Here is a 22,874-nt window from a genome sequence, read left to right on the forward strand (position 1 = left end):
AAGTGATGAAAAGCACATTTAAAAGAAAGCAATGTTTAACTCTATTTCCTAAAGGTTCTAAATGGAAAGAATGTAATTTTATTTATATAATTTAAAACTCTGCATGGCAGAGCTTGGCAAGCTCCCTGTGGTATATCTGATATTTCAAAAACAGTAGCAATAACGGGTCTCATTCCCCTGACCCTGGAAGAGCCTCCAATATGGCAGCGTTGGGAAAGACGAGTAAGGAGAGGCTGCTAAAATCTCAGGGCTGGGACGAATGGAGAAGTTACTGGCACCCGCTCGATTAAATCTATGAATAACAGGATGACAGTGATGACAGTGACAGTGAATTTAAAACTCCAGAGGAAATATAAGTGCTATTTTAATAGGAACTTGTTAGAGAATAGGAAAATCCTTATTCTCTAACCAATAGCAAATTAACTGTAGGGGTTTGTAACCAACAAGTCAGATGTCACTAACAACAATGAGAATTTTCAAAACTGATGAAAATATTAAGGATGTTTCAAATACTTATGTGGGAAACATTTTCATTTTGATAAAATTAAACATTTTGAAAACACAGGCAGTACAGTACTCAACTGAGGAAGCTAGTGCTCAGGGACTACTCCTAGCTCAGTGCTCGGGGTTCACTCCTAGTGAACCATATGTGTTGCCAGGGATTGAAACCAGGTCAGCAGCATGCAAGGGAAGTGTCAAGACAAGTGTCTTACCCACTGTACTATATCTCTCTCCAGCCCTGGGCAAAATTAAAAAAAAAAAGTTTGGGTATTTTTTTAAGGGGGGAGGGGATCTGGGGGCCACATCTGGTGGTATTCGGGCTTACTCCTTGGTTTGTGCTCAGGGATAACTCCTGCAGGTGTTCAGGGGATTCTATGCAATGCCCATGGAATCATACGTGATGGCGGAAATCGAACCAACATTGGCAGCATGCAAGGCAAGTAACATAACCCCTGTACTAGGCTCTTCAATCCAATAGACACTATTCTTTATTATAATTCACTCAGTGCTGTGTAGCTAAAAATCTAGCAAAGCCAAAAATTCTTTGGGTTCATTGATGCAATCATTCTTAAATATACAGAATTCATTTTTAAAAACAAAAAGGAGGAGCTGGAGCCATAGCACAGTGGGTAGGGCATTTGCCTTGCACACGGCCGACCTGGGTTGGATTCCCAGCATCCCTTATGGACCCCTGAGCACCACCAGGAGGAATTCCTGAGTGCATGAGCCAGGAGTAACCCCTGTGCATTGCTGGGTGTGACTCAAAAAGCTACATAAATAAATAAATAAATAAATAAATAAATAAATAAATAAATAAATAAATAAATAAAAAGGAGTGATGGCAAAGAATTTATTAAAGTCAATAATATTGAAAAAATGGCATATTATTACTTACTATCATATAGCTTGTATTCATGATGACTTACTATCACGTATCATGCGTTTACTATCATAAGTCAATCAGTGATTCAGTATAGAATGTAGTGGGAAATGTATGCTAGAGCTCAAGGAATCATTTACCAAATTTAAAAGCATTGCCAAATCTTTAAAAATGAGTCTTTTGAGAACTACTAAAGTTGGGTCATAAAATTAATCTACAAACCTCTGCCTCAGGAGTCCTATACTGCAATTTCATTTCAATAAACAACCCTACTCCTCATCTAGAGAAAATGAACACTGAGAAATGACAAGATCACTCATAAGCACCCCATATCAGGCTCAAGTTCAAAACCAAATCTATGAAGAAGAATCTCAAGTGACTGCAACACCACCAAAACACAGTTTACAGCATCTTCGTTAGCCACATTTACGGGAGAGCATGGAAGCAATGGTGTTGATGATGTCCATCTACATCACTGGGGACTGGAGCGATAGCACAGCAGATAGGGTGTTGGCCTTGCACGTGGCCGACCCAGGTTTGATTCCCAGCATTCCATAGGGTCCCCAGAGCACCGCCAGGAGTAGTTCCTGAGTGCATGAGTCAGGTCAGGAATAACCCATGTGCATCACCGGATGTGAGCCAAAAGAAAACAAACAAACAAACAAAAACCACCTACATCACTGTAGTGGCTACTATAGCACGGAGAAGTTTTTTTGCACCAAGAACTTTCCCAAAAACCGATGCCAAGACTGTAACATAATAATGTAGAGTCAGCAGTTTTATTTGGAACTTGACACTAGTAATGAGGGTCCTTACCAATCTATCAAAGGAATATCTTCCTTTGAAATAAAAATAATAGAAAACAGATGAAAGCAAATTCTTGCACTAACAAAAAAATTGTTACTAAACCAAAAAAAAAAAAAAAAACCTGATTGAAATATATACAAAGTCCTTTCTTTCTCTGAGTTTAAGATCTGAAGACATTTTCAAAGTCCTTATTAAGTCACCTCTTCACCATAAAAATAAAAACTTTCCTTGAAAGACTAATAATACATGTAAAAATATCATGGTCAAGAAGCCTTCAAGTACTGTTTGATGTACATAAATGACATTCCTAGTATGTAATGTGTGGGCATGTGCGTGTTTTAATTTCATGCTTCTACACAGCACACGTGCACACCCTAACATTCCAAATAACATTCCAAACCTGGTGGATGAACACGAGTCCTATAATTCCACGCAAAGGCTAATTAACGCTTCAAAGGTATAATTCCCTGGAAATGGTAACCTTCGGTTTCACCTTTCTTTACACGCTTGTAGCTGCCGATACAGTAGAACTGCGGAAAGATGGACAAGCAGAGGGGCTCAGAGACGCTTCATCTCTCTGAGGAAGAAGGGAAACACTGGTGGGCCGGGGAGCACTGGCCTTCGGAGCATGAGGAGGTGAGTTCAATCCCTCTACCCCTGGGTCTGCCACATGGCAGCTCTGCTGTTTGTGAACCCCAGCACCACGAATAAAGGGGTACAATCCCCAGCAAGTGTGGGCAGGAAGTGTTGTGCTCTTGTGAGCACTGCTGTGAGCACCCCAGGAGCACTACGGAGACCCCGGCAAGCACTACACCAGAATGTGCTTGTGCACCATAAATGAGGGCGACCCCCAGTGAGCATACTTGTGGCACAGTAACGAAATGGGGGCTTGGCCCCCGGTGAGCACAGTGGCCCGGTGTGTGAGCACCACAGCCCGATGAGTGACCCGCAGAGACGGTCACAACTGAACAGCTGAGCAACAGAGCCAGGCCTGGGTGAGAGCCGGGGTCAGCACAGTCACAGCCACAAGAGTGAAGGGAAGAAAGTAAAAATAAATATAACTTTAAAAAGAAGAGCTAAAACAACCTAAGTAGAAATTTATTGCATGCTTGCAATAAATCAAAAACAAAACTGCAATGTGAAAAAAAAATGTGCTGTATTAGGAACAGAAAAGTTGTACAAGAACAGGAGAGCGGCCAAGGAGTGGGAAGAGAAATGTCTTCAGGCCACACACAGTCTGCAGAAGGTCCGGGAGCAAAGAGCAACGACAGCCGAGAAGGGGGGCAGGAGCACTGCCGAAGGGAGACACCGGCAGAGGCAGCAACTGGTTTTCCATCCCCTGCTCCTCCCCCACCCCCAAAAGTAAAACCGAGACCAAGTGGGCCAGAGAGGGGGTGGACGGGCCGGGAGGGCAGGGCTCCCCGGGCTGACAGTGCCATGGGGAGAGCTGCTGAGAGAGAGCAGGAAACGGACACCAGGAGAAGAGGAACCAAAAGCAACGGGGCAGCTGAAGCCTGAAGTTCCAGATTGCGCATTTACTCATTTAAATGAAAAATCCTTTAAAAGACTCAATAGGCCTCGATGATGCACCTCTTTTTTATGGAAAAATAATTTCCTTTCCCACAGAGAGGAGAGATAAACCACTTCAAGTGCTACAAAAAAAAAAAAGAAAAGAAAAGAAAGAAACCAAAGCATCCAGGCAGACAACTATGTGAAAATAAGCACAGAGGTACAGTTACACATGCTTACAGTGCGGGTGTACATGTACTAGGACATGAGAAATAATTTAATAGTTTTAATTCTCATCCAAAAGTTTGTATTACGTAAATGTATAGTAGGTTGACCATTAAAGAAAATCTAAAGTTAAAGGGATTGACTTGTTTATCTAATTTCAGATTAAATTCTTAAAAGCATCTCTAAATTAATGCACCTGGGTAAGTAATTTGTATCCACCTGAGTCTTCTCAAACTAGACATAGACATGCTAGGTGACAAATGAAAGAAAAGCAGAAAATACTCAACAGTCTTGTCTGGTATCAAAGTTCAACTTATGTCTGTCTTACTAGGTTTTTTTTTTTTTAGAGCTAGATTCTAGGCGTGAGATTCTCATTTTAAGTTTGATTTTATCAGAATCGAAACCTCCCCCCATCTCAACACAATTTTAAGTGGCATTTACTCATCAAATTTACACTAAAACTTTTAACATCATGAAATGGAAGTTGGAACAGCATGCTGGAAAATCCTTAATAACAGAAGTTCAGAGCAGTTACAACATGTAAAGACGGGAAGGTCATCTCTCAGGCCTGAGAGCTGGCCCAGAAGGCAAGCTGCGTGCCTGACACGCCGCTGAGCCCAGTTCAAATCTCCGGCATCACAAACAGGTCTGTGAGCACTTCCGGGATCACTTCTGAGCGCACAGCCAGGAACGGCCTCTGGGCTCTGCCAAAATGCAAAAAAAAAAAAAAAAAAAAAGCAAAAAATGTAACTTGCCAAATGCAATGATGCAGATGACAATGGTGTTACGCACTGCCAACTGTGTGCGCTGGTGCACATCCTGCCTGCGTCCTGGCATCAGAGAGCCCCTGACCCTCACACCAATCCCAACGGGGAGGAAGGAACTGTGGTTACTATTTGTCCCATTTTATAGACGAGAGAAGTGAGGCTTAGAGGAGGATCAAAAGAGGGTTCTGTTGATGAAATTATTCAAACCATAGACTTAGAAGTCACTACTGCACACACATAATGAGGCAAATGACTACCCATCTCTTGGTCATAAAACCAAAGTCTGAAAGTCTTTGATATTTTGACTGCACTGTGCCCGTCCACCTGAAGGGCGGGCAAGAACAGACAGGCCCTGTGCCCCAGAGGTAATGAGAACCAGCCCCCTAAAGAGGGGCGGTGCGATGAAGCTATCAGAGAGTTAACGTACATGCAGATACGGGTGCTCTTTAATTTGCAACACCGCACGCCCACAGACGGATGGGCAGAAACGTGTCTGTTCAAGGGTCACGGGAGAAAATCCGTCAATTACCGTCAACACAGGAGTGACCAAATCCAAGGGATCCGAATAAGCAAACGGACAATTAATCTGCAAAGTCTGGGTCTGAAGAAATCAGACTACTGGAAATTCACTCAACTGCCCCGCCCTGGGCTGCTAATACTGTGCTAACACACGCAGGCATTACAATCCCAGGGGAGCGGCCGGGAGCCCCCCAGGGAGTCTTGGCCCAGTGGCCCGGCATGAGCACTGGGTGTCTGAGGACCCGGGGCCCAAGATTCCTCCAGGCTGCTCCTGGTGGTCCTGTGGGCTTCCAGGGTCACGCCAGCAGTGCTCGGAGTCCCTGGGGACTGAGTGTGGTGGGGCATCAAGCCAGGCTTGGGGCATGCGAGGCAAAGGTGCTATTTCTCGGGCGTACACCCATTTTTTTTTTTTTTTGGCTATTTGGGTCACACCCAGCCATGCTCAGGGTTACTCCTGGCTCTGCACTCAAGAATTACTCCTGGTGGTGCTCAGGGGACCATATGGGATGCTGGAAATCAAACCCTGGTCGGCCCCATGCAAGGCAAACGCCCTACCCGCTGTGCTATTGCTCCAGCCCCCGATCATTATTTCTAATGGTGAGAAAAAGCTGGCCGGTGGAATAAGGGCTGAGGCTGCAGAAGCAGGCGCTCTGGGACGGCTCCTATCCAGGCCCAACCTTGAGCAGCAAGACCTCAGACATCTCCCAGTCTGAGCTCCCTCCGTGTCTGAAGTCGGGGTGATGACTGACGCTACCAACCGCACATGACAGCTACAAGGAACAAGTCAATGAATGCGTGGGAAGCAGCTGTGACAGTCTGTGGGACACAGGAAATGCCTGTTCAGTTACTTCACCGATACTACCCAGACCTTTACGTTTCGGAGGGAGAGAAAGGGCCCGCGTGCTGCCCCTAGGCTGCGTCCACAAAGGACAAGGATATTCGGACATTTCCAGGCCTCGCATTTGCACGGCCATTCCCAGTCCTTTTGAGGAACAATAAAAGGCTTCTGATTTATTCATTTACAACTTGCTTACACAGAGAATGAGTGGCGGTACGGACACCTGCCTCTGCTATTCTCCTATCAACTGTGTGATAAGAGAACAACAAAGGTGCAATCTGGCTGGTCACACTGGGGATTCACTGTGCAAAAATTCTGTACAAGTTAAAGGTAATAACATTCTCAGGCCCACCTACCAAATCATACTAAATAGGAAATCCTGCTTCCACATAGCAAGGGGAGCCTGGACCGATGTATAATCTTTTAGGCTGTTCACAGATATTTACAAAGACTGATACACTGCCCTACATGTAAATTACAACCTAGAAATCATCCTGCTTATAAATTTTTAAAAGCTTATAAATTAAAAATAAATAAATATTATAATAATATATATTTATATTACATTATAAAATAATAGCCAATATATAGATATTATTTCTAAAACATATACATAATAAATGTGAATTGTAAATTTTTTAAAGCTTATAAATTCCAATCTAGAAGTCATCCTGGCTCGAGTTCACCTGCCACACCTGCCTTTATTCTGTCTCAGTTCAAGCACAGCTGCCCAGTTTTGTCAACTGGTCCCACTCATCGACTGCACCTTACATGTCCCCAGCCAGCCACTGCAACTGATATCAATGGCTTTGTGACAAGTGGATACGCAGGGTCATGAGACATGGGTAAAGCCATTCTGATGGCTCATTAAAAACTGACTACCAAGCTAGAGTTTTAAACAGACTTCAGAAAGCTATGGACCAAGCACAATGAATGGAAAGTTTTCAGATCTTGATTTTTTTTTTAAATGTTTGTTTTGCTTTCTTTTGGTTTGGGGTCATACCCCTCTGTGCTCTGCACTCACAGATCACTCCTGGTGGGCTGAGGGTACCATGTGTGGTACCGGGGACTGAAAGTGGGTCATGCAAGGTAAGACACATGCAAGGCAAGTGTCTTACCCTTTGTCCTATCTCTCTAGCCCCTTCAATAGTCTTTAAAAAAAAAAAAAAACGGAGATAATAATATTTGAATATTTATACATGCTATAAAATTATTTGTTTTTTCTTTTAAAAAACTTATGGATTAATATACCTAGATTTCGAAAATAATCCAGTTGGAAGCTAAGAGGAGGAGTATGAAACTACCGGCCAAGAGGGAGCAGGGTTGGATGATGAGCTTGCAGGGTAAGCCAGGCTCTGCTAGCATGGGCCGCAGTCACTAACTACTTCCCAGAGTGAAATGTTATTTACATGGGAAGCCCTCATTCCCAGCTGCCCGGCACAACGGTTTTCAACATTCTGACCCCTGCAGACGGGCCCTGTCCACGCCCCAGTGACTGACAACCTCAGGGAATCAAGACAGATTTGCCTAACAATAAATTTCACAAGCAAATATAAATATAATTCATTTTGCTCCAGAATCTTCTTTTGCGCTACCAGCCTATCTCACACCCCTAGCAAGTTGTGCTAATCCCGTCCTGCTGTGCGAAACCTCGGGGCAGGCTCTGTGTCCCTGCTTACTGCTCCCTCTCGCAAGTGAGTCTCTCCTAACCGCTGCTCGTGCCCCTGAGACCTGCTTCACAAACGCGTCTCCCCCGCTCAGGCCTTCCCTGAAACGCCTTCTGTCTTCAGTACAAACTTAAGAGTCTCAGGCAGTTCGGTTGGTTCATTTTGGTTGTCGTTTTCCTTCCGTCTTTCCCTATCTCCCTCAAGAGATCATGGTCTTCTTGAAATAAGTCAAAGGGAGAAGAAATACAGGAGAGTCTCACTCGCCTGGGGCACACAGAGACACAGGGAACAGGCGACACTGGTTGGTGACAAAGCCTTGGCTTCTGACTACAGGGCGGAGATTACCAAGAAGTGGGATGAGTGGGGAAAGGAGGGGGAGAACTAGAAATGAATAAAGGAAGTGGCAAAAGGTGTTGGGATTTGATGTGGTAAAGGAGCAGTACCTTTGTACATTGCAACTAGGAAAGCTCTTACTATTTTAACCATGTCACCTAAATTGAAAAAAAAAATCAAATTTAACCGTGTTACCTAAAATTGGAAAAAAAAAAAAAAGGAAAGATTTTGGTTTCCTTTATGCAGAATCTATGTTTTATTTATTTCAATAATTCTTCCCCTGTAATATGCATGGAATGCAGTAATTATTAAATGAGTGCTTTGAAAATTAGGAAACTGAGCAGAAAGCAATCAATCAAGGCAAACACTACTAACAAAGTAACGTGCCCCATCAATCATTCTCAATTTATGCTTACCACATCAGTATCGATCTACCATAGGTCTATTACATTCTTTAAAAGTAACTGTCTGTCTTTTCAAGAAACAGACATCTCTCAGAAAGAAACATTAATATTATTTAAAATAAAAGTTGTGGCCAAATTGATATGAATTGTTGGATATCATTGTTTTGTCCTTGCTCCCCTTGCCCAAGGAGCTTAGGTTTATCAGTCACAACCATCAAAGTGCTCCCGAGTCACTCCCATTCCTTTGTTTATCTGTAACCACTTCTACCAGTTTATCTGCTCTTCCTCTAATCAAACTCTGTTAATTGGTAAGGTCAGAACTTCCTAGGACACTGAATATTATAACATTGCCTTTCTCTCCTCTTTATGCCTTTTGAATAATTTACTTTAAAGCTATGTCTTTTTTGTATAGACACAAGAAGACAATATTATGTTTTTATAACTTAAGACTTAATTGGCCTCGATATTCCCTCCTGGGCATCTGCTCTCTCCACTTAAGCCTCAGTTGCCCTCAGTTCCTAGCACCCCAAAGTAGGGTCCCTGACGTGGGACGGGAAGGATCCAGGGCAAGCGGTGAGTTATGTGCTACCCTGGCATCGAGATGGGCCTGGCCAAAGTGCCTAATTCTTAACTACAAGTTAAGAGCTTGATCATAGACAAATGCTGTCATGATCCAATAGTAATTATGAGACTGGGACCCTGCCAGGGATAGGAAAGACTGATCTGGCCTGAGCACTGTAGTCTGAGATTGAGATGGCCCCAGGAGAGCAATTCTATAAGCTTTAATGCATCCCTTATTGTGTCCATACAAAATGATTAATATTATGAATTCTTATATGTTTGCTGGCTGAGGAGAAGAGAAACACATTCATGGGACTCTGCCCTTGGGTGGATCCTCCTGCTGAAAGAGAATTAAGTCCTAGGAGAAGCATCCCCTGAGGGAAAAGAACCTTACCCTATTGCTGACCACACCTATGTGGATGCCCCAACCCCCTCATGCTGTGGATATTTAACTAGGCTGTAAGAGTGGGTTGGGGGCCAGATCCACAGATCGAGAGAGAGACCGAGAGCCCGGAGAGTTCCAGAGGAGAGTGTTTAGAGGGAAGATTGGAATAAACTGCAAGTGAGACCAACCATCTTGGCTCCGTTCCTTCCTTCGCCTGCCACATCTTCGCCATCAACCTCCCCGGGGTGGGGGAAGCAGCCAGAGGCTACCGAACTCCGGTGGCGGGAGAGACAGCTGCTGCCCTAGGCCCTGTGCCTGGCTCGGTGCGGTGAGGCGTCCCTTCCCTCGCCCGCGCCCTTTCTTTTCTTTTTTATTTTTACACAATGAATAGCTTATTTTTCTGTTCCTAAAATATAAGCCAACATGTTATTTGTGCTATCTTCCTATCTCATCTGTTGAAATCATGGGAATAGATATGTTACCTGGCTGGAGATGATGTAATAATTTCTTTATAATGCTAAAAATATCGAAATACTCGATAATGCCAAGTAGTATCTCTGAACCATGCCTGAAAGATACCCATCGAGCGAAGAGGTATGAAATGATCTACGAAGGACTTTAAACTTTTACTTTATAACAGGAGATAGTTGAAGTACTTCTTCCTTTTAAATATAAACAATAACTTAATGCAAAAAAAAAAAAAAACCCACCTCAGGCCATGCAGGGACCAAAGCAGTAATACAGGAGTTAAGGCACTAGCCTTGCATGCAGCCAACCCCTGTTCGAAGACCAGGCCCATAAGCACTGCTGAAAATTAGCCCCTGAGCATTGCCAGGTGCAGACCAAAAATCCGAAAAAATAATAAGGCAATGCCGACTTTGCAAACTGTTGCTCATGGTTCTTGCTACGTTAGGGAATTGTCACACTGTACAACGTAAAAAGAGAAAGGAAACACCTACTAGTACAGAACTTCATTGGCTTCATGTCGTTCATATCTTACAGTTTCACACATTAACCTGTGAAAGAAATAAAGACATGAGTTCAACATTTGTCATAAGAAAAAGTTAACAATAGTTTAAAAACATAAATATGCACTCCAGAAAGTTACAATTGCTTCACATGAGTCATCTAATCACTTATCAGCCTCAAGCCGAACATGTCTGATATCTCAATTAATAAAAATAAATTAAAGAAATATAAAGAGATGCTAAAAAAGAAATGATGTTAGGTGCCAACTTTGCCATGTTTATTTTTTAGAGAGCAAAGCTGCAAGTGTTTTACAGTTTAATGACATATAGACAAATTAATGCTCTCTAAGATAAACAGAAAATGACAAGGACCTTTCTGACTCAAACCCAACTAATTTGGAAAGTGATAATGCCATTCACAGCTCAACATGAGTGTTACACTTAACAGTACAGCATTTCAGACATTCGGAGGCTTTTATTAAATCAGTATTTTATGACTAATGACTAAATGGAGGCTTTCAACCTTTCAGACTTGTTATTTCAGCTGATTCATCCCTGAAGCAAAAAGTATGGAAAACATGAGCAAATGTTTAAATAGTCAAAATTACCCCAAGAATAGTATCTTTAAAGTATCTTATTATTTAGCCCAAGTAAAATTTCCTAAAAATACAGAAATGATGCAAAAGAGAAAATGACTATTCCTTCTCACGAAGGAAGCAATTAAAAAATAGAAAAAGCTGGGGCTGGAGTGATAGCATAGCGGGTAGGGCATTTGCCTTGCACGCGGCCGACCCGGGTTCAAATCCCAGCATCCCATATGGTCCCCTGAGCACCGCCAGGTATAATTCCTGAGTGCAGAGCCAGGAGTAACCCCTGTGCATCGCCAGGTGTGACCCAAAAACAAAACAAAAAAAAAAATAGAAAAAGCTGCTACAATGTGTTTGTCAGTGGAGCACATCAGTAACACCCTGAGTCACCAGCCTAGGAAATGGAGAACCAACTCCCGTCCATCTTCCCTGCTTACAAACACCCAGATCACATAAAAATCTCTTCATTTCTCAACTTGAAAACGAATCTCTTGGGCATTCTGCCTCCTGGTTCCTATCACCACCTCCCATCCCCTCATCCCCTCATGTGATGAGAAACACTCAAACTGAACGCCACTTAATTCTGGGGGAGAGAATAATACCACCATCCTCAAACATGCAGCTCTCCCAGCTGAGCGACAACACAGCGGGGAGGGCATTTGCCTTGCATGCAGTCGACCCAGGTTCGATTCCCAGCATCCCATATGGTCCCCCGAGCACTGCCAGGAGTAATTCCTGAGTGCAGAGCCAAGAGTAACCCCTGTGCATAGCCAGGTGTGATTCAAAAAAAAAAGCAGCTTTCCTACTGTGAACACAGGCCACACCCAAGCAGTGCCGGGAGGCCAACTGCTGTAAAACCTAATGGTCCGGTGCTGGGATGGTTTTGTGCTTGACTGGTACCGGGCTGCGGAGGCTGCCAGGGCCACACTAGCAGCGCTGGGCGGCAGGGGAGAGAGACAGGCAGTGCAGGGGCAGAACTCACATACCAGGATGTGTGTGCCCCCGGGAGCCATAACCTGGACCATCTCTAGTTTTCTCTTAATCAGTGCGTTACACCCATTCTTCATAAGAAAAGATGACAGTGACACGTGACGGCACTAAAATTCCTGGCTAGAGTGGCCAGAGATGTGCCTCGGTGGCAGACTAGAAGCCGGGCACGGCTGGGGCTGACTTCAATCCTGAGTCTGGCACCACCACCACTACCACCACCACCACCACCAACACCACCACCAACAACAACAACCAAGTTAAAAATGTCTGGTCATAAATTAACTGAGTGGCTGTGCCTGATTACCCCCGCTCTTACAGGTCTCCTTCCTTCTCCCGCACAGGAGCGGGCAGTCTTGCAAGTCTCCCTCCTTCCTCCTGCATCACCACGTGTCCCCCCTCTCCCCTGAACCACTGCTGTTAATATACAAACACAGCTGGGGCCTGGGACGCAGTTCCAAAGGCAGAGCACAAGCCTCGTTGCACGGTTCCAGGTACCACCTTTTGTGGATGCCGGAGACAGTCTCCTGGTCCCCCATCCCTCTCCCGCTAGGAGTCGCACTTGGCCACTTCCCTGGCCTAACTCCTTTGGGAACTGTCTACACACTCTCCAGTCTCTCACCATGTCCCAGCTCCCCAACATCTGAGCCACCCAAGTGAGGACTCTGAAAGTTCGCAACACCCCACGTTACAGAAATCCCCCCTACCCTGATCCTAACTCCACCTCTCTGCGCCTTTGGCTGGCTCCCTCCCCTCTCCTCAGACTTCCCTCAGACACAGCATCGGTTCTGACCCTCACCCTGATTTCCACCCATTCAGTCGCTTCTTTCTCCTTTGGTTTCTCCCCCATGTCAAGGCCTCTACTTGACTTCTAAATGCTACCTCCAGGCCTCCTGCTGGCAGGGAACCTCCTCTAGTCCGTGATCTGAGTTGAATCTGAGCTGCTGACCAAAGCAGGGCCTCAGACCTAAGATCTTGCACTCACCTACACGCAGACTGCGTGGAGTCTCTCGGCTGTGTGCAGGACAGTCACTCACATGAAAAATATTCACAACAGACCTTGAAGCTTCCTCCCCATAATCTGCTTCCACACAGTCAGTACCCGGTTGCTCTAGACAAAAACCCTGAAGTTCTCCTCTTTGGCTCCTTTTTTTCTTCACATCCCCCTTCTGCCAACACCTGTTTCCAAAATCAATCTTCCCAAACCAGCCAAGTCCACAATCTCTCCTGTCAATCCCAAGTACGCAGCATCGTTACCTCGCTATCCTCGCTTACCAATACTGTAAACGGAGACCTGTGCTTCTACTGTTGCGTGCCTATGCTCATTCTGCACAGTGACCTGAAAGACCTCTCTGGGCACTAAGTAAGATCGTCTTGTCCCTCTGCTGCTAATGCTCTACTACCTTTAGAAGAAAATGCAAACCATCCTCCATTACAGAATCTTGGAGAATGTACTGTATGTATGACACTACACTTACTCGCCACCTTCCTACTTTACAATAATGCCTGCACCTTCCCTCGCACAATTCTATCTCCATGGCTGAGCATCTGGGCTACCTCAGGACTGCAGAGATCTCTGCACAGCTGCTCTGATTCAAATGCTACACCAATGGGGGCTGGAGCAATAGCACAGCGGGTATGGCATTTGCCTTGCACGCAGCCAACCCAGGTTTGATTCCCAGCATCCCATATGGTCCCCTGAGCAGTGCCAGGGGTAATTCCTGAGTGCAGAGCCAGGAGTAACCCCTGTGCATCGCCGGGTGTGACCCAAAAAGCAAAAAAAAAGCGAAAATAAATAAATGCTACACCACTTTGAACCCCAAGTCAAAGTTTACACCTGCTTCCCCCCCACCATTGGGGAGGTGGTTGAGGGGGATGCCCAGGGCCTCACCCACACAAGGCAAGCGGCCACATTCTTACCAGCCCCAATCCAGAGCATCTAAATACTGAACTAATCTTGCCTGCCAGATCAGAGGCGCAAGCTCTGGGACGCAGTGGTCTGCTCTACTCCAAGACCACAGTCTCCAGGGCTGAGATCACTGTCTCGCACACACTAAGGACATGATCAGTAACTGTGGGCTGAATAAATACACCTCATCAGTGTGATCAGAAAATCATGACAGAATCTTCTGTATGACAATGGTTGAAGCAAATGGGGGAGAAGACCAAGAGGTTTTCACTAGCCTTAATTATTTGGTTCTTAATTACCTGCACGGCAAGGACACCCAGCCACAGGCTCCTGCAGTTCAGTAAGGCTCCTGTTGCCAACTCTGAATGGCCCCACTTGCTCTGCTCTTACAGGTCTTTTCAGCCTCTGGCTCGATTATAAAATTCTCTTCCCCTCTGGCAAATATTTTGCTTCTAACTCCATAGATTAATGGAGTAAACATTAGAAACATTAAGTTGCACTGAAAACACGCATAGTTTTCCAGTGATGATTTGGAATCCTTTATATTGCGTAGAGCAGATGATCTTACAGTAACAATGACATCTCCTCTACTCAGAATCAACTTATTGTTCATAAATGGGTGCGCAGCAACAATGCACAAAGCCAAATAAATACAAGCATCCCCCACCCACTGGAGAAGAATTACGCTCTTCGACTGCCACGTGCAAAATAAACAGGCTTGGAAAATCTTTAAGAACACTGTATTTCTATAGCTGAAAAACTTGACTGTGTGGAATTCTTTTAACTGTTGTCTAATAATTCCAGGGATAAAGTTTTTACTTAGAAAATTCAAAGAAAACATCAAAATAAAATAGATCTTTCCCAGAAATGGTAGCACTTAATCTGTATCTCATATTACTCATTTTTATTTCCTGGTCTTACTCTTTTTAAAAGGGCATTAAGTTAGTTCAGCTGATATTGTGGTTGATGGGTATATGGACTTAATCATCTCTACTTCTGTAATTGCCAAAGTAGTATTAAACATTTTTTTTCTATTTATAAGAATTACTCTTACCTAAACATTAATGTAACCACAAAAACTATAGACATACACTAGATAATATACCTAAATATTATCATATATGTGGTTTTATAAGCTAATGGCCTGCTGGCATATAATTAACTGCATTTGCATCTGAGATATTGCATTCAATTACCAGGCCCTTGGAAGGGCCAGAGAGGAAGCCCAGACCATGCAAGGTCAGACCCAGGCTCAGGCTCAAAAGTCACAAAGGAAAAAAAATCTAGAAAAACAGTTAATTGATGTCATAATTCTTTTTTTTTTTCAGTCAAGCTGTCATCAACAAATTGAAAATAAGAGTTACATACTTTAAAAAGTACTCTTGCTTTAATTTGAACCACCATCTAAATTCTCAATGGCTTTGCCCTTTCTAATAAAACTTGACCAAATTTTTAAACACTTAACCTGCAATTTACTCTAACTTAAATGATTTTCATTAAAAATTTAATTTTAGAAGCATCCAATTCTCCTGATGCTTTTTTCAATTAACAACTAAACATGAAATTGACATGCTCACAAATTAATTAGTGTTTAAAGAGTAAAGGGGAAATATGCAGACAAGGCATTCCTTTCATAATTAAAAATCGCTGGTATTAAAAGTAGCAGGAACTGGAAGAAAAATTTTTCACATTATATCCTTATTAGTGTTTATATGTAATTCATCTTCCAAGGCACTTTATTTTCTGCTCTAGTTAAGGTGAAAGCACCTATATAATGTGCTTTTGATCTCTTAATATGAAGCCCAGATAATCATAAATAAGGTTCTATCACTGCACAATAGAAATGGTTTTTAATGTCAACTCAATACATTAAAAAAATAGGGCATAAAATGTTTTCTAGGAAGCAACAAATTATAATCAAGTATCTTCTAAAGCATATTAAAATACAAAATCTAATTTTTCTCTGGTTACCAAATGTAACACTCTTCTTGGTATATTCACCAAAACGTTGTTTACTGCTTTAGGAGAGGAGTGAGAAGAGTGATAGGGAGTGAAAAAAGGTTTCAATAGAATAAAAATGTCAAAAAGTATTATATGGATAAAACAGAATATTTCAAAACTTCTGGTCAAGTATTGCCTGGTAAATTTCTTAACTACAATAAATTATCATCTAAAACTCTAGCATTCTATTACTAATCCGAACAGGACTTACCTCAGCTGATGCTCCCTCAGGTTTGATAAGGCTTCCATACCGTGTAAATAGGAATACACGATCTCCAGATCCTGTTTGAAAACAAAAATAAAAATCATTAGACTTCTTGAGACAAAAATATGCCACTATGTTTACAGACCACACTGAGAGAAGCTTTTTTAACACACATTCTTTTAGACATAAAAGAAAAGCTGAAATATACAAATACCATTAATTATAACTGCCTTTGGTTTTCTAGATATATACATATACACACACGTATGCATACAAATAAGCCATTAAAATATAAATAGGCTCAAACAGTAAAAGTCTTCATAATTCTTTATCACCAATTTTTTACATCAAAGATGCATTTTTTAAATAAAATAAACAAATAAATTTTAAAAATTTAAAAGCACTTAAAATGGTTGTCAACACCATGACTAAATCAACTTTTATATCTAGTCAGTATAAATCCTACAGTTCTAGCTTACACTTAGGTCTATGATCCATTTTGAGTTGACTTCTATAAATAGTATCCAGTAAGGGTGCTATCCACCCTGTGCTGAAAAGATTCTTTTCCCCATTAAATTACACTGATACCCTTATCAGCCAAATAATCATTTAATTTAAAAAAAAAATTCTCTCCAGATGCTGAATTCAACTGAACTTTCAATTCTCTTCCAGTGGCCTGTGTGCCTTACCCTCGTGTGATACGGGTCAGGCTGGTGTTCTTTACGGAGCCGTGGGGCACGTTTCAGGGGAAGGAAATCTAAGTGGTATCCTTTTTAGAAGATGCCTTAGGCTCTTGTGCACGCATCTGTGTTTCAGAATCGGTGCCACAATCTGCAGAAGAGCCCAGAGGCCTCTTGGGAAGGGCCGCAGAGCTCAGCAGAGCAATGTGGAGGGAGCTGCCACCTTGAGGACAGCGAAGGCCCGACCATGACACAACTGAGCCCCGGGCCAAGACTTGCTTCCCTCCCTCCCTGCACGGAGCTTTGCGCCGGCCACAGGCCAAGCCTTACCCTTCCTTGGTTACAGTCTATCGTCTCTATTTAAAAACCTGTGATCTAGGAGAAACGTTTTAGAGCAATCGAAAATGTTTTTAGATTGCACATGTGCAATTAAATTAAATAAGTAATCCATTGACTAAGTGATTCAAACCCGTTAAGATTCTAACAAAAGCTTTCAGCTTGGAATATTTATGTAAACGGAAAATTCTAATGGTGGGGGTGAGGGAAGAAATCAAGCTGTTAATTCTGAAGGTTTCCAGGATAAAATGCATCGCTCTTGGGAAGGTTAGGTGTCTAGAGTGGCCCGCTCTCACAAGCTCCTGCTCGCCAAGCTTACCCATCTGTGGTTTGCTATTCCCCTCGTCTTTCAAAAGCCATATATGAAGACGGGAATGTGAGAACAGACCCATAAATTCAAAACAAACACGAAGACTAAACACAAAACTTTTGCAAACACCTAAGAGTGTGCGTCCCTCAGAGCTACCGAATCCCTGTAGAAGTGATCTGGTTTGATATTCCCCCACGGGGAAGCCAACAAAGGCATTATAATTAACAAAAAGTTTTCTTTGGTACTTATAATCACTGTATCACTATATCACTGTCATCATGTTGCTCATCGATTTGCTTAAGCCAGTAAAATCTCCACTGTGAGACTCGTTGTCATAATACCCTTCTGGGTAATCCTCAAGTTCGCATTCTAATCTTTAAATAATAATAAAACATCAGAGTGCCATTAAATATTAAAATTATATTCCTAAAATATCATTATTATTTGTACATATTAACTAGAACAGAGTGATGGCCCTGTTTCTCAAGAGTTTAGATTCTGAATCTAATACTAACTAACGCTCACTGAAATAAATACCTATCAGCTCAGGGGAGCCTGCCCACGGCCAGCAGGGCCTCTGCGTAAGACAACAGACGAGACTCTCTACATTCATTTAATACCCATCAAGCAAGCTAAGCTTATGCCAATCAAGATGGCATTCTTGGCAAAAGAGAAGAAAGGAATGGCTCTGGTGTGTGGTGGGGTGGGGTGGCCCCCTGACTGGTGATCAGGGACCCCAGGACAATAATCTGGACCCAGAGCTGCAGTTCCGTACAAAGTTCCCTGCAATGTCGGGAATTCCCTGGGCCAGCCCAGCAATGCTCAGGGGGCCATGTGGTGACTGAAGGGTCAGGTGCGTGCCAGGCATATGCCCTGACCACTACACTATCCTTGGCCCCAGGATTTTCAAAAGCAGAGAAAGATGTAGAGGAAACATGATAGAAACTCAAACTTGAAAACTCAGTGGAAGAATCAGAGAAAAAGAAAGGAGGAGGTGGGGGGTGGGGGAGGAGGATGGAGAAGGCTCGGGGCTAGTTGGGCTGAGCCGGTAGTCAGGAGCCACATACCCACGGGGCCTGTGCAGCCTGGGAGTCCCCCGCTGACCCCCAGCACGCAGGGCCCGGCAGCTGTGCTCTCACAGTGACCTACCACCCCGAGCACTGCTTGGGAAACATTTTTTTGTGGCCAAGCTTTTCTTTAATAAAGATTCCCGGGGCCAAATAGGAGTTTTAGCAACGCGGCAGATTCTAACAACAGAAGGGCCTGTTTCCAGTCAAGGGAGACGGGGCAGTATTTTGCAATCAGCCAAGAGCACTGTTGGAATCTTCTGGTCAATTTATCCTCCCCTTCCCCCAGGGGTCCAGTGACCTCCATCACCCCAGACCTCATTCGGGAGTACAGGGCCCCGGCCGAAAAAAAAAAGAATCGGAACACGCCGTGTGGGGAAGCGATCGGTGGCATCTGCGCTTCCCTAAGTGACAGGTCAGGGAGCGCAAGGATAAAAGGAAATGCAGGGCGGAAGGGAGAGATGTGGGGGACGGAGAGGACAGGCGGAAATCTAGTCCCTCCCGGGTCCCAGGGCTCCCCCCACGGCTGCTGCTCCCTTCTCCGCCAGAAGCTGCGCCCTCGCCTTCCCCTGACCAGCGAAGGGGGCAGGAACAGCAGAACCTCGCACCGACGACCCGGGTTCAATCTCCAGCGCCACTTCTGCTCCCCCGAGCCCTGCCAGGAGCGACCCCCGGAACACACAGCCAACAATAAGACCTGCGCACCACTGGGTGTGGCCCAAAGACAAAAATAAACCAACAGAAAATGAAATACTCTGTGAGCCCCCGTGAAAACGCACTGACCCCACCCAGACGGGCCAGGGAAATCCCGCTCCTCAGAACAAAACGGAATCTGTGAACCCCCCCAGGGCCCCCCGACAGGGAGAGCCCTGAAACGGAAGACAAGGAAGGGTGGGCTTTCGGCAAGTTGTATGCAAGTCTAAATGTTTTTCCTACACAGACAGGAGATACTCATCAGGGCAAAGGTGCTGCAGCAAATACTCGTGCACAAAATGCTACAAGTGAAATCACACCCGAGTGTTTTAACTTCTGCCCAAATCCTTTGATATGCATAAGGGTGAACATTCTCCCTCCCCCGCCCCCCAAAACAAAATGCACGTGACTGTTACTATTTCAAAGAGCCCTAAAAATATAAACTATGCGCCCCTCCACCACACCCCAAATTCTCTGGTCTTGAATACAAACAGGAAAATGGGGCTCTAGCCAGGAAGCGGCGTATTTTCTACCCAGACAATAAGCCTTTCCTCATGCCCTGGGAAGCATATCCTTTTTTCAAAAATAGACGGCTGTTTGAATAAACGGAGATGAAAGTTCTAAAACGACCGTGCCCCTGTGGACAGTGACACTGACGGGCCACTGATCTGTGGTTTTTCATGAAAAGAGATGCTTCTTCCCCAAGTGTAGTAGCTGATACTACTGACATCCAAGCCCTCTACACTATTTAGAAGAGACTGTTCCCAGGCTGACGGAAACCTCCTGTCTGGAGTTTATAAACAGGACACGGGCCTAACAGAAATTAGTCAGAAGGAAGGTTCTCTGCGTCTTCGACTCTTTCTCTCATTTCTCCCAAGGGACCCGTTCAGCATGTAATGGACTTTGCAGCAACTTGTAAGTGACTAAAAACTAGCTTTTAATATCATTTATTCGCCAGCACTAGGGATTTGCTAACAATTTACAGTACATTTCACAGGGATGTCGGAGCGCCCAGAGAAGCTACCCACCTCCCTCTGCCCCCGCCGGTGTCGGGACACGTCTGGTGACCGACTGACTTATTTCTGACTGCAAGGCCCAGGCTGTGGCTCTGGGAAAGAGAGCACACACCTGTCTGTGAGATGCTGCCTTGGGCCCCACACACCAGAGTATGGGTTTTGTTTATATATGAGGCTATCGCCAGAACCTGGTTCAATCTTCCAGTTATAAGGAAACATTTTCAAGGGAAAGTGTTCAAGAGCCAAATTGACTCCTTTAAAAAGACCTCAATCCTTCAAGAAAACCAAGGCCAAGATGTGCGACAGCGAGCGGACGGGACCATGGAAAACTAAGCCGTTAGGTGCCTTCAGGTTAAAACTATAAGGAGAAAGGCAGGTGGGTCTCCTCCCAGGGCCACGGCACCGGGCCAAACACAGCCGTGATGCCCAACTGCTCTCCCTTGCAATGAAAGAAGGGCAAATCTGTGCGTCCCACAGGAGTACAGAGGTGACGGCACAGACAGGTCTTGCATGCAGCCAACCCTATTCATTTCCGAGCACCACATGGTCCCCTGAGCATCCCTGAGGGCAGCTCCAGGGGTCTGCAGAGGGAGCCCCGAGTGTTAGCTGTGCCCCTAAGACTGCCCCAGCATGGCCATGCGCTGAAGGTGCCCGCAGCATGACTGCAGCGACCAGGGCAATGTTCGGCACCACACGACCCGAGGAATCATCAAACTCTTACTTGATCACTGTCACCAGTCCAGGGGGGCAGAGAAGCACCAGGAAGGACCTCCTACCCTCACCCCCCGCCTGAACACCGCTTGCTGTCGGGTTGGGGGAAAAGGGACACTTTGTCCTCCATGGTCAAATGTCACAGGCAATATGAATTAAACTGATGCTTTGGAAATTACTAAAAAGACAGCTAAAGGCTTGACTACCCAAGACGTCTTCAGGCATGAGAGATGGACGGGAGAATGTCTTCACGTTTCACTCGGACTACTGTCGTGGTAGTTGCGCTTCCAAGTTTTCATTAGGAAAATTCCAGACTTCCTGCCCTGAAGCATACATGATCCTAAGGTTAGTGGGCAGCACGTGCAGTGTGGGGGATTAGTCAGAGCGGGATCCAAGCCCCCATCCCCAGCACTGCCGCAAGAGTGACCTGAGGCATATTCTAAAGACTATTTTTGCAGAACCAAGTGAGTAATAGCCACCTGGCTAGGCTGTGAAGTGAAAATGATGCGTAGACTTCTTACAACACATGGTGCATACTGATTCTTGGGAAATGACCTATGAACTGTAAGATCTCAGTACTAGAACATACAGATGTCAAAAATATAAAGCAGTCCTAATAAATATTTATATTAGCATTTATCCAAAGTAATGCAACCTTCTCACGTGTATCTTTTCCCCCAAATGACTTATTTATAACATATATAAAGGTGGTCTGCCTTTGCTTTGTAAACCCAGGTCTCTGCTGTCAGGCCTGGTGGACAGAGAGCTTATACACTCCAGAGCATCGACCCAACGGTGTTGTTTCAAGCACATCCCACCCAAACCGCTTGCGTCCAAACCCCCCAGGCCGGCTTCCAAATAATAACCACATCTTGCACCCCTCCTACACAATCACCAGCGATCTTCGCACCCATCCAAAAGTCCCTCAAAACCTACCCCCCTTCTCTCCTGCCAGGGAAAAGCCCTTCTCCGTACCTCCTATCCCCACGTCCTTCCCAGGATGAACTGGCCTTGACACTGCCCGTGCTCCAGCCCTGAACGGCCAGCGGATGTGCTCTGCATCAAGCCATGGGCTGTGCTGGCGGCATGAGACGTGCCCGCCATGGTAGTGGTGTGCAGGACCTTACACGTGAACACTCCCCAGGAAAAGAAGGGAAAGGGAACACGTGTGTTTTCAATCTTGGTGTTCTGAGCACAGGGAACATGGGCCCAAAGAGGCTGAGACAATTCTATGAATGGCCACGAGGTGGCAGAATGGACCAACGTGCAGGAGGAGGAAACTCAGGCCTGGGTCTCCAGAGGTGCGGTTCGCCTCCACACTGCGCAGATAGATGCGGCCGAGTTAGAAGGGTGGGCAGGGGTAAGCATTATCTGCACGGTTCCTAAAGCAACTGAACTTCTGTTCCGAGCAGGGAAAAGCTTACTGTAAGCCAGACTCTCAGCACATCTGTGTAAAACTTCGGGGCCTTTAAAAGAAAATGCCACATTCCTCCACTGCTGGGAGTTGTGACATTCCAGTCCCTCGGCCCCCATCCCGCCACCGCAGACGGCAGGAAAACACCCTGGTGCTGGGTGGAACTTGCAGCGAAATTCTTAAGGACATATTCTTAAACCGTCACATCCATCCTCAGACACCGGGGAGGTGTCTGGGGCTGAATACCCAGGAGGGTAGCAATCCCCATGCTCGGGGTCTGCGTGCAGATTCACATGTCCACACTGAGAGACGCCTGGTAATTACATTACTAGTCAACAGCCTGCCTACACCGGCAGCCATGGGCTCAACACTGGGTCTTTCCAACATGCATGAATAAGAAAATTCCAAAAGTAAAAGGCCTCAATTCAAGCCCATCTATGAAAGTCCCATGGTATTTTCCACTGGGGGGCGGGGGGAATACTGTACTTTTGTGTTTCTGACCAGTTACAGAACATAATTATAAAGAAATCATCTCTGGAATTACCCACAAAAATTACACAGTGAACACGTGAGTTAAATAGAGCACGCCTGTCC

The 22,874-nt window shown here is 44.8% G+C and overlaps 1 protein-coding gene across 3 annotated transcripts in view; it reads right to left on the bottom strand.

The window, feature by feature from the left end:
* The window catches only part of RAPGEF2 (Rap guanine nucleotide exchange factor 2), a 239,142-nt gene that overhangs the window by 148,184 nt on the left and 68,084 nt on the right, over nt 1-22,874 (bottom strand). For all 3 annotated transcript variants that reach the window (XM_055144324.1, XM_055144321.1, XM_055144320.1), the window contains exons 2-3: nt 16,060-16,130; nt 10,356-10,412 (exon numbers count right to left, since the gene is read on the bottom strand). In XM_055144324.1, coding sequence (XP_055000299.1) covers nt 10,356-10,412; nt 16,060-16,130 — 128 coding nt within the window. The remainder of the gene's footprint in view (nt 1-10,355; nt 10,413-16,059; nt 16,131-22,874) is intronic.

Source organism: Sorex araneus, chromosome 7 (genome assembly GCF_027595985.1).
Source record: "Sorex araneus isolate mSorAra2 chromosome 7, mSorAra2.pri, whole genome shotgun sequence".
Taxonomy (NCBI): domain Eukaryota; kingdom Metazoa; phylum Chordata; class Mammalia; order Eulipotyphla; family Soricidae; genus Sorex; species Sorex araneus.